Here is a 17,168-nt window from a genome sequence, read left to right as displayed (position 1 = left end):
CCCACAACGGTCCAGGTTTTAAGTTTATTCATGCTTGGCCACAGGTGACTTAATTAGCACCTCAGTTTGATTTAACCATCTGTGCTGAGCCTGGGATATACCTAAAACTGGACCGTTGGGGTGCCTTGAGGACCGCATTTGAGAACCTCTGCCCTATGCATTGTACAGCCCCTCTTAGCTTATATTATTGCAAACCAAATAAAAATAAAACATTCTAAACCACAATAAATGTTAATAAAAAAAATGTATAACAATGTACTGTATTCCTTTCCAATGACTTATTCTGGCTGTCTTGTTCCCATAGGAAACCTGAAAAGGGGGTGCAATATCTGATTGAACGAGGCTTTGTACCAGACACCCCTGTTGGAGTGGCTCATTTTCTCCTGCAGAGGAAAGGACTGAGCCGACAGATGATTGGAGAGTTTCTGGGCAACAGGCAGAAACAGTTCAATAGAGATGTCCTTGAGTGAGTATCATTGCATCAAAGGTCTTGCACTATATTTTGTCCTATTGCATCTCCTAGAGGGATACAGAATAAACAGTTATTACAGCATGCAGTTTTGTGAAAGCGCATCGGCTACTTATAGAAAACTTGAGTTTACCCTGGTCTTTGTGCACATTAACAGTACTTCATTACTGGGAGAGACACCCACGCAGGATGTGTTTATTTTGCCGACTGTTGGGATCACGGCGGTCAGGATACTGACACCGGAATTCCGACAGCCGACAATACTGACAGCCGGAATCCCGGTGCAACAGGATTATTCCCACTCGTGGGTGTCTACGACACTTTTAGAGTGTGAATAGATCCTGTGGCGAGCGCAAGGGGACACTTTGCGTTCGCCCTGCTGCCGGCATTCCGGCGGACGGGATGCCGCTATCGGGATATTGACAGCCGCCATCCCGTCTGCCGGTAAATCATACTGAATCCATCCAGGCACCTAATTAGATCTTCGGGAAATGCTTCTATCATATTTCAGAATTTGTGTTTATTTTTTCATTCAGCTTTTTTAAAACTTTCTAAGCATGATATTAGAAATATCCTATCTACTAATAGTGCACCCAACAAATATAGATCACTAGAACAATTTATTCATTTTTTTTATACTGAGTAACTGCTCATTATCATTAGCCTGATTCATATTTGTACGCAAACCCGGTGGTTTCTGTACAAATATGATGTTTGGCGGTCTGTTCAAGTGCAGAACGGGTATTGCGATGTCGCTCGCTGCCCCCTGTAATGATTGACATGCTGAGGCATTTGAGGGGCAGCACCTGGTACCGTTCTTCAAAACATTTTGAATGCTGGCCGGTGCCTGTAATCATTGCAAATTGCGTTGTGATCCCAGGCTGGTCCTCAGATGCAGCACTCGGATCCTCACTAATGCTAACAGGAGGCATCTATCTCTTACAGATGCATCTTGCTGCATTCACAGAATCTCATTGCCGCTTCCTTGCGGCTGTGCAGTTACATATAAACATGAATCTTAGCTCATTATGATATAGTACTGCAAGAGGCGGCGTTACATATGTCTCAGCGTAGTCACTGGGGTAACTTTACTAGACGTGCAATGGATTATTGACCCAGGTGAACAAAATACCTGGTACCCTATGTATGCTGTTCTTTATCATGAGAAGTAATTGAAAGAGTGTCTTGGGAGTGATTCCAGGAGCCAGTGACTCCACATTAAACAGTCAGTACTCACCGATCTAGTCATGGTACAGAGGCAGCCAATTCTAAGTAGTCTATAAAATCATTTTAACATCTAACAAAAGCCCTTCTCCAACACACCTATAAGGTGCAGCATATGTCATAACGGGATGTAGTTAGTATCCCGGCGGTCAGGATCCCAGCGGTCAGAATACTGACGCCGGGATCCCGACCGCCGAGAATGCCGACAGCTGTGCCAGGGCTACTCCCATACAGTGGGAATAGAACCTGTGGCAAGCGCAGCGAGCCCGCAATGTGGCGATCGCAGCGAGCCCCAAGGGGCTTTCTAGTGCTCACCCCGCTGCCGGCATTCTGACGGCCGGGATCTCAGTGTCGGTATACTGTCCTCCAGGATCCTGGCCACCGGGATTCCATCCCCAACCCGTTGTGGAAACAGTCACTGTGATCAATATGTTAGGGTTCATATGGCCTTATATCCTTCTTGGTCAGACTGTGGTATATATTTATATCTTGGAAAATTATTTGGTATACATCATTCTGCAATCAGTACTTCATAGAGCCATTTTCAAACATCAAGAGGCATATTCAGTCTTATTATTTTATAACTTAATTTGTAGAATTCTCCCAGCCCTGACATTTACCAAGGATTTGTGCTGTTAGATGGCTTTTAGCGGGCTGTCAATCTGCTGCAGGCTCATTCTCTGATGACCACTGAGTCCCAAGAACAGTCTAATTACCTTGTCGCATATGGGAAGATAACTAATTTACAGAATCACCAATAATCCAATCCCTTCTCAAGCTCCCTCTCAGAATGCACCGGCGTGCCCCGCTGTGCCCCATAATTCCTACGTACATTGCTTCTTCGTACATCAGCTGTTTTTTTCCAATTTGTGAGACATGGTAATGGCCTCTTTGTCAGGTGTTGAAACAATGCAGAATATTCTGACAAATATAGCTATTGAAAAGATCTATTAGATATGAAATCTCCTGTTCTCCCCTGGCCTGCTGGCATTTAGCTATTCTTGGAGGCAATTCAGCAAAATAGACACATTTGTTAAATTATCTTTTTTTTGTTGATTTGCGAGGAGTTCCTGTGAAAACTGTGACAAGATACTGTAGTTAACACCAACACTGTACATTTGGAGTAATAGGACTGGAAACATGTCTGATCTCAAAGCTCCCATAAGCTTGGAGAAGACATCCATTACTGCATTTGTTCTGATAGATTTCCTTTGATACTCAAAATGTTCTCCTGGTCACTTCCAGTCACACTCTCCTCCTCACTCCTCGCACTCCCTCATCCAGACAGACCCTCTACTTGTCTCCTGGATTTAAACATGCCCTTAAAACATACTTTATTTTATCAAAGCTTGCTAGCCCTGGATCCTTAATATTCTTCTCTACTTCCCTTCCTCCATGTACTGTATCTTTCCCAGTTCACTCTCCAACTGTTCACCCCTTCCACTTAGTATGTACAGTAAGCTCTCACGGGCAGGGCCTTCGTCCCATCTGTTCTTCCCATGCACTAGTCATGTCACTAGTGCTCCCCTCCTCTTCAGTAATTCAGACACTGTTTGCTCACCCACACACAGTGCGCCTTGAGAACGGGGAGTGGGTACTAGTTACTAGGGCTCAGCATTGTGTGAGGAGCCCAGTTAGAGCCTGGAGGGCTTTTGATGAGACTTATCCCCCTCTGTGGTGTGTGTCATGCATAGTACTTTTGTATACTTTTTTCTATTAGAGGTGTTGCCACGCTTCCCGGATTTGGCCTTGCTCTCTGTATCACCCGGGCCCACAGTGTTTCTCCGTGGCCCCGGCCATACAGGATCATTGAGTAATATATTTCCCAACTGCAACTTGCTATGGCATGCTCCTGCTTGCTACAGCCTTGCCCTGCTGTCTATTCTTCATCTCCTTTTACTTATTGTGCATCTAAGCAGTATATATTTATTCATATGAAGTCAAATCCATCCATAGCTTTTACTTATCCGCAGGCAGCCAATTACTATTTATTTATACATTTAGAATTCAGGGCATTCACACCTTTGCTTCCTCAAGTACTTCTGTCTGTGTCAAAGCATCAATAAAGGTTAAAATACAGATCAGTGCCAGTCAGAAGCTCCTTTATAATATATGTTTGGAGACCATAATGAAGGGAGCCAATAGTCTGGCATTTATCAAACAAAGAACGAATGAAGTTCATAGAAATAACTTCTCACTTGTTTTGCGTGTTTCTCGGTTATTTTCACAGCCGTAATAAAATCATACATTTAAGTAATTGCTAAAGGCAAAGGAGCGGATCAGTCCTACGCCTGCTATACAAGCGTGACCCTATCTCTCTGTGGAACACATCAGCTTTGCTTAGAACAAATGATAGAAGCCGGAGTTGCTTCAGTACACATGCTTTTGTTGCAGGCAAACCAGTGTGCAAATCATTCTGTATAACCTGAATATATATGAAAAGCCCATTTACCCACGAGGAATTGAGAGAATACTTTTTCACTGTTATTTTTAACTTGGTTATTTCAGAACATAACCAATGCAATAACTAAGGGGTCTATTTACTAAGCCTTGGATGGAGGTAAAGTGGACGGAGATAGAGTACCAGCCAATCAGTGTCTAACTGCCAAGTCACAGGCTGGGTTTAAAAAATGGCAGATAGGAGCTGATTGGCTGGTACTTTATCTCTGTCCACTCTATCTCCATCCAGCGCTTAGTAAATAAACCCCTAGGAAAGGTATGATAATCTCAATTTAAACACAGGTCTGCTCTTATTGCATTGAAGCCTGCAGGGGTGAAGTTCAGAGAAGAATTCTACCACTATGTATTCCAGGTAAGAAGGATCCTGCTAGAGTATACACTAATGCCAAAGCATTAGCCTTCCATATGGTTTGAGAGACCTAGGACCATATGGAAAGACCTAGGACTGGCTAGGTCCCTCAAACCATATGGAAGGCTATTTAACAAGGATTACAGGTGTACACCCACATTCCTTGTTCTTTTTTTGGCATCTCAAGGTGGCAGTTAAACAAAATTAGGAAAAATTTAAATTGTCAAACATTTTGACATGACTGCGGGGTCCGGGAACAAGGACGGGACAGCAGACGTCGGGGGCTGAGGAGGCTGGGGAATGCCGGCGGCAGCAGCACGTCGCAAGTGATGAGACCAAGCTAGATAATGGACATCACATGCGACCATGCCAGGCAAGGGGTTAATAAACCCTTAATCTTTTTTTTTTTTATATTTATTTTGATGCTATTATTATAATTTTTATCATTTGGTGAATTTGAAAGTCCTTTTTGGACTTTCAGTTCCACTAAGTATGTGCAAAGCTTCTAGCCACGTTATGCATGCGCATATCCAATGAGTATCGCTATAATAACTGACCTATCGTTCAGCTGACCAATATTGTACTGATAAATGTCATAAGCTAAAGATTTTTAAAAAGATAGACCTGCTAGAGATTTATTGACGAAAATAAATCCATGTACAACCTGTAGCAACAAATGTGAAATGGATCTATGGGGGTCATTCTGAGTTGATCACACGCTGCCAATTTTCGCAGCGCTGCGATCAGGTTACTACTGTGCATGCGTATGCACCACAATGCGCACGCGCGTCGTACGGGTACAAACAGCATTGTTGCTGTGCAATGCTTCTAGCGACGATTCCATTCGCACAGCCGTTCGCAAGGAGATTGACAGAAAGAGGGCGTTGATGGGTGTCAACTGACCATTTTCTGGGAGTGGTTGGAAAAATGCAGGCGTGTCCAGGCGTTTGCAGGGCGGGTGTCTGACATCAATTCAAGGACTGGACAGGCTGAAGTGATTGCAAGGGCTGAGTAAGTTCAGACCTACTCAGAAACTGCAAAAAACTTTTTCGTCCCGCTCGGCTACACATGCGATCGCACACTTGCAAAGCGAAAATACACTCCCCCGTGGGCAGCGACTATACGTTTGCACAGCTGCAAAAAGTAGCTAACGAGCTATCAACTTGGTATGAGGCCTATGTACAACCTGTAGCAACAAATCAGATACTAGTGTATCATACCACCCAAATGTACTGGATTCATTGAGACAGTCTTGTTTTTCTGGATCTGTCCCGCTGTTGCACCTGCAGGTCGCAGTGTCCAGCTGGGACAGGGTATTTGGGGAGAGCACACACGCTGCTCTGCATAGCATGGCATCTTTCACAGTACAGGGAGAGCCTGTGGGCAACCCAGCATCATTAAAAATGCTGGGAACACCCTCACAGTGATGTGACCAGGGTGCCGCAAAGCTACGCCCCCTTTACCAGAGGCTCTTCCCCTTTTTGTGTGTGTGAAGCGTTCCGCATCTGGAAGCAAGAATGATGAGAGGTATGTTGTCTACACAATGCAAGCCCTACAGAAACTTCCATCACCCACTGTTGAAGGGGCATTATCCAGTTAGCCACGTTAAAATAATTGTAAACAGCTTGTGTTACAGACCTTCATCATTGAACTGAACGCAACAGAATCTTTATTTTTCACCATTTCTTTTTAGATGGAGGTGTTTGTGTGTGTGTCCTTACCCTTAGTATATTTCAGATTCTCTAGAAACATAAAGTCTAAAACTTCCTGCAAACTACTGTATATCCAACTTGGCTAGTTCCTTGTCCCTTCACCATCTTGCTCAATTTCCTCTGTCCCTGACTGAGTTAGAATAATGTGATCTTCTTTTCTTTTGCCATAAATGAATATAGAAAACTGTTTGTTTCTAGTGCTTGTTATATTAACTTAGTTATTTGATAATATCTTTAATGTAGTGTGTTGTTAAACAATATTAAATATTGCTATTATTGGTAGATAATAACCTATTCTGGAGTTCTTGTGTTCTATGATCTAATTACAATGGAAATGACCGCTCCTGAGAGAATTAGAAATCATTCATGTGAATTTATATGGAAGCAAGGGGTTTGCCTAGAGCGCAGCAGTATTTGTGTCTTGTTGCGGGGGGCTGCTGGTATCCGAGGAGTTGTCCAGACTCCAAATTGCTAGTTATATTGTTCAGGTTTTTGATACCTGCACCCAACCCTATACTCGGTGTTGTACGTGAGACACAAGTGTCTATATGGTCTGTAAATACGTTTATTTTCTCATACGTCCTAGAGGATGCTGGTACCATGGGGTATAGACGGTTCCGCAGGAGCCATGGGCACTTTAAGACTTTTCCAGAGTGTGAACTGGCTCCTCCCTCTATGCCCCTCCTCCAGACCTCCGGCAAAAAAGACTCATAATTCTCAGATGCAGTCCTTTCGGCCCAATAAATACAAAAAGGGCAAAGGTTCCCCTTTCTTTGCAGGTAAAGGAAGGGGAAAGGGAAAAAAGTCCACGGCGTCTCCAGGTTCACAGGAGCAGAAGTCCACCTCTGCTTCTGCAAAATCTTCAGCATGACGCTAGGGCACCCTCGCGGGAGTCCGCTCAGGTGGGGGCACGTCTGAAACTCTTCAGTCAGATTTGGGTTCAATCTGGCCTGGACCCATGGATCGTACAAATAGTGTCCCAGGGGTACAGGTTGGAGTTTCAAGACGTTCCCCCATGCCGATTTTTCAAATCGGCCTTACCAGCTTCTGTTCCAGACAGGGAAGTGGTATCAGCAGCAATACGAAAATTATGTCAGGATCAAGTGATTGTCCTGGTTCCCTTGTCACAACAAGGAGAAGAGTTTTATTCGAGCCTTTTCGTAGTACCGAAGCCGGACGGCTCGGTCAGACCGATTCTAAACCTGAAAACACTGAATCTCTACCTACAAAGGTTCAAATTCAAGATGGAATCTCTAAGGGCAGTAATTTCCAGTCTGGAGGAAAAGTAACCACGGATGCAAGTCTCCGAGGTTGGGGAGCAGTCACAAAAGGGGAAAGCTTCCAAGGAAGATGGTCAAGTCAAAAAACCTGTCTTCACATAAATGTTCTGGAGTTGAGAGCCATTTACAACGGCCTTCTACAAGCGGTGCATCTTCTTCAAGATCAACCCATACAGGTCCAGTCAGACAGTGTAACAGCAGTGGCGTACATAAACCGTCAGGGCGGAATGAAATGCAGAGCGGCAATGGCAGAGGTGACAAAGATACTACTCTGGGCAGAGACATTCTTTGCTCTCAAGACTGTTCATTACTGTATTCATCATACGACATCAAGTTTGCATTCATTTCTCTATACCTCGGTTTGTTGACACTGCATGCATGCTACTGCTATGAACATAGGGGGTCATTCCGAGTTGATCATAGCTGTGCTAAATTTAGCACAGCTACGATCATCTTCCTTGAAATGCGGAGGGACACCCAGCACAGGGCTAGTCCGCCCCGCATGTCAGTCGTCCCCCTCCCCCGCAGAAGTGCAAAGGATGCCTTTGCACTTCAAGAGTAGCTCCCGGCCAGTGCAGCTTTAGCGTGCTGTTCGGGAGCTACTCATTGCTTCCCGGCTCGGTAGCGGCTGCGTGTGACGTCACGCAGCCGCTGTGGCCCGCCCCCTGTTCGGTCCAGCCACGCCTTCGTTGGCTGGACCGCACCCACGAAACGGCGGCCAAACGCCGTCGTTCCGCCCCCTCCCACCCAGCGATCGCCTCTGCCTGTCAATCAGGTAGAGACGATCGCATCCCTGCTACGGCCTTCGGCCGTCTGGCATGCGCCGGCGCAGTAGGGACCCGTTCGCTCTGCTGCGTGAAAATGACCCCCATAGATAATACTGTGTGATCACTCAAATTACGTGTGGACTAATATATATGCATTATTGTACTGTCTGTTATACTGAGTATTGTGACTGCAAAAATAAAAGTATTTACAGACCATAAAGACACTTGTGTCTCACAACTCACATACAGCACCGAGTATAGGGTTGGGCGCATGTGAATTTATAGTTGAGATTATTATTTATTGTTGGATGACAGAGCAATGTATAATTAAACACATTCTTTTTGTTTGCTAGAAAAAACCTCTAGATTACTGTACTTCAGCTAGAAAGATTTTTCTTGGTCCAGTGGAGTTTAAGATAATTAAGTGCTATGTTAATTTGTAAATGTAGAATAATAATAAGTAAAGTTATTTGTCTGTATGACCAATAGTGACTGAAGTGCTAGCTTAATTGATGATTTCCAGTGCAGTGCAGCTGTTTGCTTCTGAGGTGTTTCAAAATGGTGCTGGCTGATTTTATGTTTATTTATTTCTAAGTGGTAATATAGAGAAGGGTATTTTAATGTGGGTCTTAACCAGTGCCAGATTAAGGTCCTCATGGGCCTGGAGCTGAAATTTATGAAGGGCCTATTGTACGCTGTCGCAGGGGATGTGCCCAGTGCTGTGGGGTGTGGTCTGAAAAAGTGGGTGTTGCCTTGTAACAAGGGGTGTGGCCTTACAGGGAATGCCATACTCACAAGCCACGCACTGCTCATCTAGGGGCAGATGTATTAAGCCTGGAGACACTGGCGTATCTAAATACTCACCCTTGCAGAGTCCCTCACCGACGTTCGTGGCGGTGTTAAAACACCGTGAAAATGGCGCAGCGCCCATTTTCACAGAGTTCTGCGCATGTGCAGCACAAAAATCACTGGGAAAATGGCAGCCGCGCCATTTTCCCGGAGATCTGCGCATGCGCAGTAGAGTCTGAGCGCTCTAGTGCTCAGACTGTCAGCGTTGCTTGCAGAGAGGAGAGGGCGCAAAAGGAGGAGGCTGCACCCGGTCCTCCTCCTCTCTTAAAGTGCCCCTGCCTGGAGAAGTGATAAAGCAGTGATAAGTGAAAGGTGATCACGCACCAACCAATCATTACAGGCTGGAAACATGACAGGAGCTGATTGGCTGGTGCTTTATCACCTTCCACTTATCACTGCTTTAGCACTTCTCCAGGCTTAATACATCTGCTCCCTACTCACCGATCATAAACTGAAGAAAGCTGGGGCATTATCTTCTGATTCAGGTCTGGCACGGCGTCCTCCTCATGGCAAGGCTTGCTGGGCATCTGGACTGTGGTCCTTGTGGTTATAGAAGCTGGCCTAGCTAGCTCAGCTTTACCGGTGGCACTTTGTGGGGTGTTAGTTTTAGCTGGGTGCACACTACAACCCTGTTCCGATGGCCAGACCAACAGGACAAGATGCTAGTCGGCCATACACTCTGAACAATATAGTGTGCAATCACACGCTATATCTTTCATGGTTGCATTCAACTGTATGCTGTCAAGACGCCGGGTTGTCCCATCTGCCATGCAGCACAGGACGCGCGTTAGCAGCGCCGTAACTAGGTGTGTGCTGAAGGGGCATTGCCCACCGCACACACCTAGTTAGAGCGCATATTCCCCCTGGCTGCGCTCCCACTGCCCGTCCCTGAGGAGGCTGTCTGAAAGGGCCCCCTGCCACCCGCCACAGATCGGATCTCTATTACCGATCTGTGGTGCGGCAATGTGCTCCCCACTGACAGCCGATACAGCCGCCGGTGCTGCGCTCCGCCTACCCCTGCCTAATAGGAACCCGCCCGCACGTGATGTGAAGACGCCAGGCTGTGTGCACTCTCCTCCTTTACCGCGTCTTGACGTCTCCTCCCCTGCTCCAGCTTTTTTTCATGCAGCTCTCTCCCGAACCTACGGTGCGCTCTCCCCTCCTTTTCCAAGGCTCTCCACATGTGCGTTCTCTCCTGTAGCCGCCTCCTGTCAGTCCTAGGATGCCTGCCAGGTAACTGTTATATGTGATGCGACTGGGGGGGAAAGGGGGGGGGGGGAGGGGGTGTTGATTTTGAGGCAAATATGTAACTCAGTGCCGGATAAAATATGTTTGGAAGTATATACACATGATAAGTTACATTGTAACTTATCATGTGTATATACTTGCAAACATATTTTAAGTGCTATGTCCCTGTATCTCCCCCTCAGCACCCATAACCTCCCTGTAACTCCCCCTGAGTGCCCCTTTCCTCACCCTCCCTGTTACTCCCCCCTCAGCGTCCCAGCCCTCACCCTCCCTGTATCTGCACCTTCAGCATCCCTGCCCTCACCCTCCCTGTTACTCCCCCCTCAGCGTCCCAGCCCTCGCCCTCCCTGTATCTTCCCCTTCAGCATCCCTGCCCTCACCCTCCCTGTTACTCCTCCCTCAGCATCCTTGCCCTCACCCTCCCTGTAAGTCCTACCTCATGCTCTCTTTATTTCCCCCTCAGCCTCCCTGTATCTCCACCTCAGCATCCCTGCCCTCACCGTCCCTGTAACTCCTCAGCGCCCTTACCCTCATCCTCCCTTTATTTCTCCTTCAGCGTCCCTGCCCTCACCGTCCTTGTAGCTCCCCCTCAGCACCTCTGTTCTCAGCCTCCCTGTATCTCCCCCTCAGCCTACATATTTCTGCCCCTTCAGCATCCCTGCCCTCATCAAAAAGGGGGATGCTGTCTGCCATAATGTGTAAAAGGGGGATGCTGTCTGCCGCAATGTGTAAAAGGGGACGCTGTCTGCCGTAATGTGTAAAAAGGGGACGCTGTTTGCCTTAATGTGTAAAAAGGGGACGCTGTCTGCCGTAATGTATAAAAAAGGGGACGCTGTCTGCCGTAATGTATAAAAAAGGGGATGCTGTTTGCCGTAATGTGTAAAGAGGGGATGCTGTCTGCCATAATGTGTAAAAAGGGGACGCTGTCTGCCATAATGTGTAAAAAGGGGACGCTGTCTGCCGTAATGTGAAAAAGCGGCTCTACCTGGTGTAGTGGCGCTACTGTGCGGTATAATTTGAATAATGGAGACTACTGTGCACCATTATATGAACTGGTATTATTTTGTGGCCACACCCCTTTCCCGTGAAGCCACACCCCTATACATTTTGCACGCGCCTACGGTGCGCACTGCCGCCAGTTTACATTAAAGGGGGGGGGGGCGCCGATGCAGTTTCTTGCACACAGCGCTAAAATGTCTAGTTACGGCACTGCGCGTTAGTGCGTACACATTAGACGATAAGGACGTTATGTTGCTCTGATATCAGACTACATACTGTCTAATAACAAAACAAGTAAGCTGAGCGCTCGGTGAATGGTGGTGTAAACGATTGTCGGCAGCAGCTGGAAAAGGGAAAAGCCAATCCCTAAAAAATACAATATAGACAACAAAAACCAGGTTGCGCTTGACAATCAGAGAATATGAAAATTTATTGTAATAAAAATATTTACAACAATTCTCCCGGGAGTATGATAAAAACAATTCAATATGACATAAAATCTGCTCAATAGAATACCCCTGAACCTTAATAATTAATTAGAAAGTGCTTTCTATACAAAGAATGCCTAATGCTGTTTGATGCGGACTGCAAATGTTTTAATTAAAAAAGATTTTGTAACATTAATAGTGAACTATAAAAATAAACTACAGATCTGTATACAGAAAAGTAAAACTCACTTGATCCGTGAATCAAATGTTTTAATTAAAAAAGATTTTGTAACATTAATAGTGAACTATAAAAATAAACTACAGATCTGTATACAGAAAAGTAAAACTCACTTGATCAAGTGAGTTTTACTTTTCTGTATACAGATCTGTAGTTTATTTTTATAGTTCACTATTAATGTTACAAAATTAAAACATTTGCAGTCCGCATCAAACAGCATTAGGCATTATTATTATTATTATTTATTATGTCATATTGAATTGTTTTTATCATACTCCCGGGCAGGGCCGGCAACAGACATCTTGGGGCCCGGTACAGTGATATCTCTGGGGCCCCCTCAGAGCAACGGAATTTGCTGCGCTATATAATAAACTGTTATTAAATAAATATATCTATTTTTATTTATCTACAGTATACAGAGATATAAAATATGTATATCTCTCCTTCCTCCCCCACACACACCACGGTCTGTCTCTCCCCAATAACTCCATGATGATTCCCTGCTGGACACTAAGTGGCATATACTTGGGGCCCCTCTGATCCTTGGGGCCCGGTACAGATGTCCCCTTTGACCCCCCCTGTCGCCGGCCCTGCTCCCGGGAGAATTGTTGTAAATATTTTTATTACAATAAATTTTCATATTCTCTGATTGTCAAGCGCAACCTGGTTTTTGTTGTCCATACATACTGTCTAATGTGTACCCAGCCTTAAGCCCCGTACAGGGAGATGTGTGCTGAGCGATCTAGCACAGATGCCAAATCTAGAGTCAACGATAGCGATGCACGGGTCCGCGCATTGCTATCGCTATGGGCATACATACGGAGAGATCCGTGCTTAATTTCTAAGCAATCTAGTTAGCTTGCTTAGAATTTAATAACGGATCTCTCTGTGTGTACCCCCTTTTAGGGTAGTAGGATTAATCATTTGTGTAACTATTGTAAGGACAGTGCAGCATGTACAGTACTCTGTGCTGCTTGGTAGTGGCTAACAGAATACAATAAATATTAAACAAATAGATGCACAAAGTGTTCATTGCAAATAGAAAACAAGAAAGTTTCCGGTGTAGAGCACATAATGATGGTGCCATACACACTGTGTGATATCGCTAGCAATATCTCACAGTGACATCATGCCGCAACCGGCCCGAACATGCAGCATACAACGATATCGGGGGTCATTCCGAGTTGATTGCTCGCTAGCTGTTTTTAGCAGCCGTGCAAACTCTATGCAGAAGTGCGAACGTATGTGCAGCCGAGCTCTGCAAAAACAGTTTGTGCAGTTCAGAGTAGTTCTGAACCTACTCAGCGCTTGCGATCACTTCAGCCTATTTGTGTCTGTGTTTGACGTCATACACCCGCCCAGCGAACGCCCAGCCATGCCTGCGTTTTTTCGGGCACGCCTGCGTTTTTGCAAAGACTCCCTGAAAACGGTCAGTTGACACCCAGTTACGCCCCCTTCCTGTCAATCTTCTTGCAGCCACCAGTGCGAAGGAAAACTTTGCTAGAATCTGAGCACAACCACAAAGAGCTTTGTACCTGTACATCGCGCGTGCGCATTGCGGGGCATACGCATGCGCAGAAATTTCATTTTTTCACCTGATCGCTGCGCTGCAAAAATTGACAGCGAGCGATCAACTCAGAATGACCCCCATCATCAGATTGAGCTGCATGCACAGCCGACGGAGGGGGGCATTAACAACCCCCTAATCCTCCCTTCCCGCAGCCTAAACCTAACCTTCCCCCCTCCCCCTGGCAATAATCCTCCCAGGGGTGCCTAACCCTGACCCCCTCTCCCTGCAACCTAAACCTAACCACCACCTTCCCGCAGCCTAACCCTAACCCTCCCCCAGCAGCCTGAACCTAAAATCCCCCTCCCACGCAGCTTACCCCTCCGGCGGCCCGGCAGTCCATCAATTGGGATCCCAGCTGTTGGGATGCTGACGTCAGCATTGTGATCCTATTTAGGATGCTGGCGCTCTCATTCTGATCCGTGTCGGTATTTTGACAGCCAGGATCCTGTCAGGACAGCACACTGCTGCTTTCCATCGAAGTGCATACTCTCCTGAGGACATTAAACACAAATCACTAGAGCAGCACTATTCACAAAGTCAGCTCTGCATGGGGAGCCAGGCACTTACCATTAAGCCAATTAAGGATGCTCCTGTGGTGGAGGTGCTACTCCCATCCCCAGACTGCTCCTGCTGTCCGATGGAACTTTGTGTGCCAGTACCTGAGCAGAGCCTCCTGCTTTGTCACCAGCTCCTTCAGCTGCTGCTGGTAAGCCACCACCTCCTTTCATATAATCCCGTGGTGTGCCTTCCGACTCTCTGCCATCCTCCAGGGTAGCCCATCCCCCAACTTCTTGCCCTTCTGCTGGCCATCATCTGGTAAGCAGCACAGCTCCCGTTTGACCTCTTCCAGGGTCATCAACTCTGGGTGCCGTGGGCGGGTGTGTTGATGCTATATAAATGAAAGTTTAAAAAATCCTAAATGACAGGGGAGGGGGGGGGGGCAAGCGCCTTTGGTCCCCACCCTCACCTGAACCCGCCTATGCTGTGACATCATGTGTGGCAGAGGAGGCGCCAAGCCACAGCGTGCATATATGGCGCAGGGAGGTCTGGGAAAGCCTTCCACTGCACCACCATCGTTGCCAAACTATCTATGCCAGTGACGGCATTAGACTCACAAGGCACCGCAGCAGAGAGGGGGGAGAGTAGAGGTTGTCTCGGGTGTGAAGCCGGAGGGGGGCTAGAGCGCTGCAGTAGAAGGAATTTATTTATCCTGTCTACTGAGGCAAAGAGATCTGCAGATGCAGTGGGCCTATTTTGGAGTGTGGGCCTGGAGCTGCAGCTCCATCAGCCCCATTGTTAATCCGGCCCTGGTCTTAAGAAAGAATGGTTTCCTTTGCCATTTTTGGTGGACCTCTATTTAATTTTGATGATTCCTTATTCCGAGCCTGATTCTGAGGAGGGAGTAAAGCAAAAAGGGCAAGTAACTGCACCTGGGACAAACCTTGGGGGTAATTCAGATCTGATTGTAGATGTGCTAAATTTAGCACATCTGCGATCATTTACTCTGACATACGGGGGGACGCCCAGCACAGGGCTAGTCCGCCCCGCATGTCAGGCCCTCCCACCCCCTACCCCCGTACAGGTGCAAAAGCATCGCACGGCGATTATGCTTTTGACACCTGGCGAGTAGCTCCCTGTCAGCGCAGCTCCGGCACGCTGGCAAGCTGCTACCCACCGCGTCCCGAGTCGCAGTGGCTGCGTGTGATGTCACGCAGCCGCCACGGCCCACCCGCCCCAACGGTCCAGACACACCTGCGTGGTCCGGACCGCGCCCTGCCAACAGCGTTCTAACGCCATTAGCACGGCCCCTCCCGCCCCGCGACCTCCTCTGCCTGTCAATCAGACAGAGGCAATCGCAGCCCAGAGATGCTGTTAGCATCTCACTGGGCTCCCGGGGTGCGCACGTGCAGTGCGTCCGCTGCTCGAGCACACTCCTCATAGGGATTCAGACTGCGATCGCTGCCGCTGCAGCATTCCAGTCTGAATTAGGCCCCATGTTGCACTGCAAGGGCTGCAAATGTATTAATTATTTTTACAGGGTAAATGCTGGCTGCTTTTGCATGTAGCCCACAAATGATGTGCAGCTCTAGTCTTAAGGGCCCTACACACTGGGCGATGTGAGCGATTTTATCGACCAACGATATTATCAATGGTTAATATTGCCGCCAGCGGCCTACACACTGGACGATATCAATGGTCAATATGGACGATATGAGAGTACATACAGCTATATCGTCCAAATTGACTTGCCTGTATAAACGAGGATAGATCAAAAATGAACGATCGTGGGGCTGAACATCGTTCATCGTTGGGGCATACACACTGACCGATATGAATGATTTATCGCTCATTATTTAACGATATCGTTTATATCGATCATCGTTATCGGTAAGTGTGTAGGGCCCATTACACTGCAATGTTGATTTGAACACTCCCCTCTCACATCTCATTCTGCAGATCTTATATGTGTCCCACCTGCAGTGCAACATGGTTTTGCCAAGGTGCACAGTTACTTGCTCTTTTTTTGCTTTATTCCCTCCACAGAAGCAGGCCCTGTATGGTGGGTCCTTATGACATTTGTGGTGGATTTTCATACCCGTTAATGATGCTTTCATACTACGGGGCTGATTCTGAGTCACTCACAAGTAGCAGTGCGCTCAGATCCCACAAATTACATTATACTGCGTATGCGCCAAAGAAAGAATTTTGCTTCTACGCTGATTCAGCTATCTGAACACTAGTGTCAACTGATCCGTCCATTGACCGATCACACTATCCATGAACTGGGCATTTCGGGACCGTGACCTTGCAAGCACACAGAACTCTCATGGGAGAGGCATGAGAATGTTGTGGACGTGTTGGGCTGACTTTCATGCTCGTTCATAGCGTGTGGATGGAGATGGAACGTCTGGGTCACGCTTTATTGAACCCAGGTCTGGTCTAAGTCTAGATACTAATGGCCACTTTTCCGTGATCAAGGATGTGTCCTATGTTACTATGTGGTGGGTCTTCATGCCGGTATCCGGATGATAGATAGATAGACAGTGTCTAGTTAGACAGTCAATAGATATACACCATATGTTAGACAGACATTAGGTTGACATGAAAAAGGTAGACAGTGCAAAATGTTAACAGGGTCAAAAGGTATACAGGGTCAAAACGTCGACATGAAAATGGTCGACATAAAAAAGGTAGACACAGGTTTTTTTTACATTTGACATGTATTTGGACCTTTTCATGCCTTCTCTATCCATGTTGGCATAGAGTTGGTTATAAACCTTGTAGCGAACGTAGGCGACCCACCGAGCCCGAAGTGTGGCAAGCAAAGCGAGCCCCTCGAGGGGATGCCTTTCTACAACTGGGGGTCCCAGATGACAAAACTATCCACACAAACCCCAAAAATGCAAAAAAAAGGTCTTCCTCTTTATGTCGACCATTTTCATGTCGACCTTTTGACCCTGCCTACCTTTTGGCCCTGTCGACCTTTTGTACTGTCTACTTTTTTCATGTCTACCTTTTGACCCTGACGACCTTATGACTGTCTAACATGTGGTGTCTATCTATTGACTGTCTAA

General features: G+C 46.7%; 1 protein-coding gene across 10 annotated transcripts in view; it reads left to right on the top strand.

Moving 5' to 3' along the window:
* The window catches only part of IQSEC1 (IQ motif and Sec7 domain ArfGEF 1), a 578,820-nt gene that overhangs the window by 478,430 nt on the left and 83,222 nt on the right, over positions 1–17,168 (top strand). For all 10 annotated transcript variants that reach the window (XM_063940599.1, XM_063940595.1, XM_063940593.1 and 7 more), the window contains one exon: positions 305–466. In XM_063940599.1, the coding sequence (XP_063796669.1) occupies positions 305–466 (162 nt within the window). The remainder of the gene's footprint in view (positions 1–304; positions 467–17,168) is intronic.

Source organism: Pseudophryne corroboree, chromosome 9 (genome assembly GCF_028390025.1).
Source record: "Pseudophryne corroboree isolate aPseCor3 chromosome 9, aPseCor3.hap2, whole genome shotgun sequence".
In the NCBI taxonomy this organism is placed as follows: Eukaryota; Metazoa; Chordata; class Amphibia; order Anura; family Myobatrachidae; genus Pseudophryne; species Pseudophryne corroboree.
Note: the sequence above shows the minus strand (reverse complement) of the source record. Positions and strands in the feature narration are given on the sequence as shown.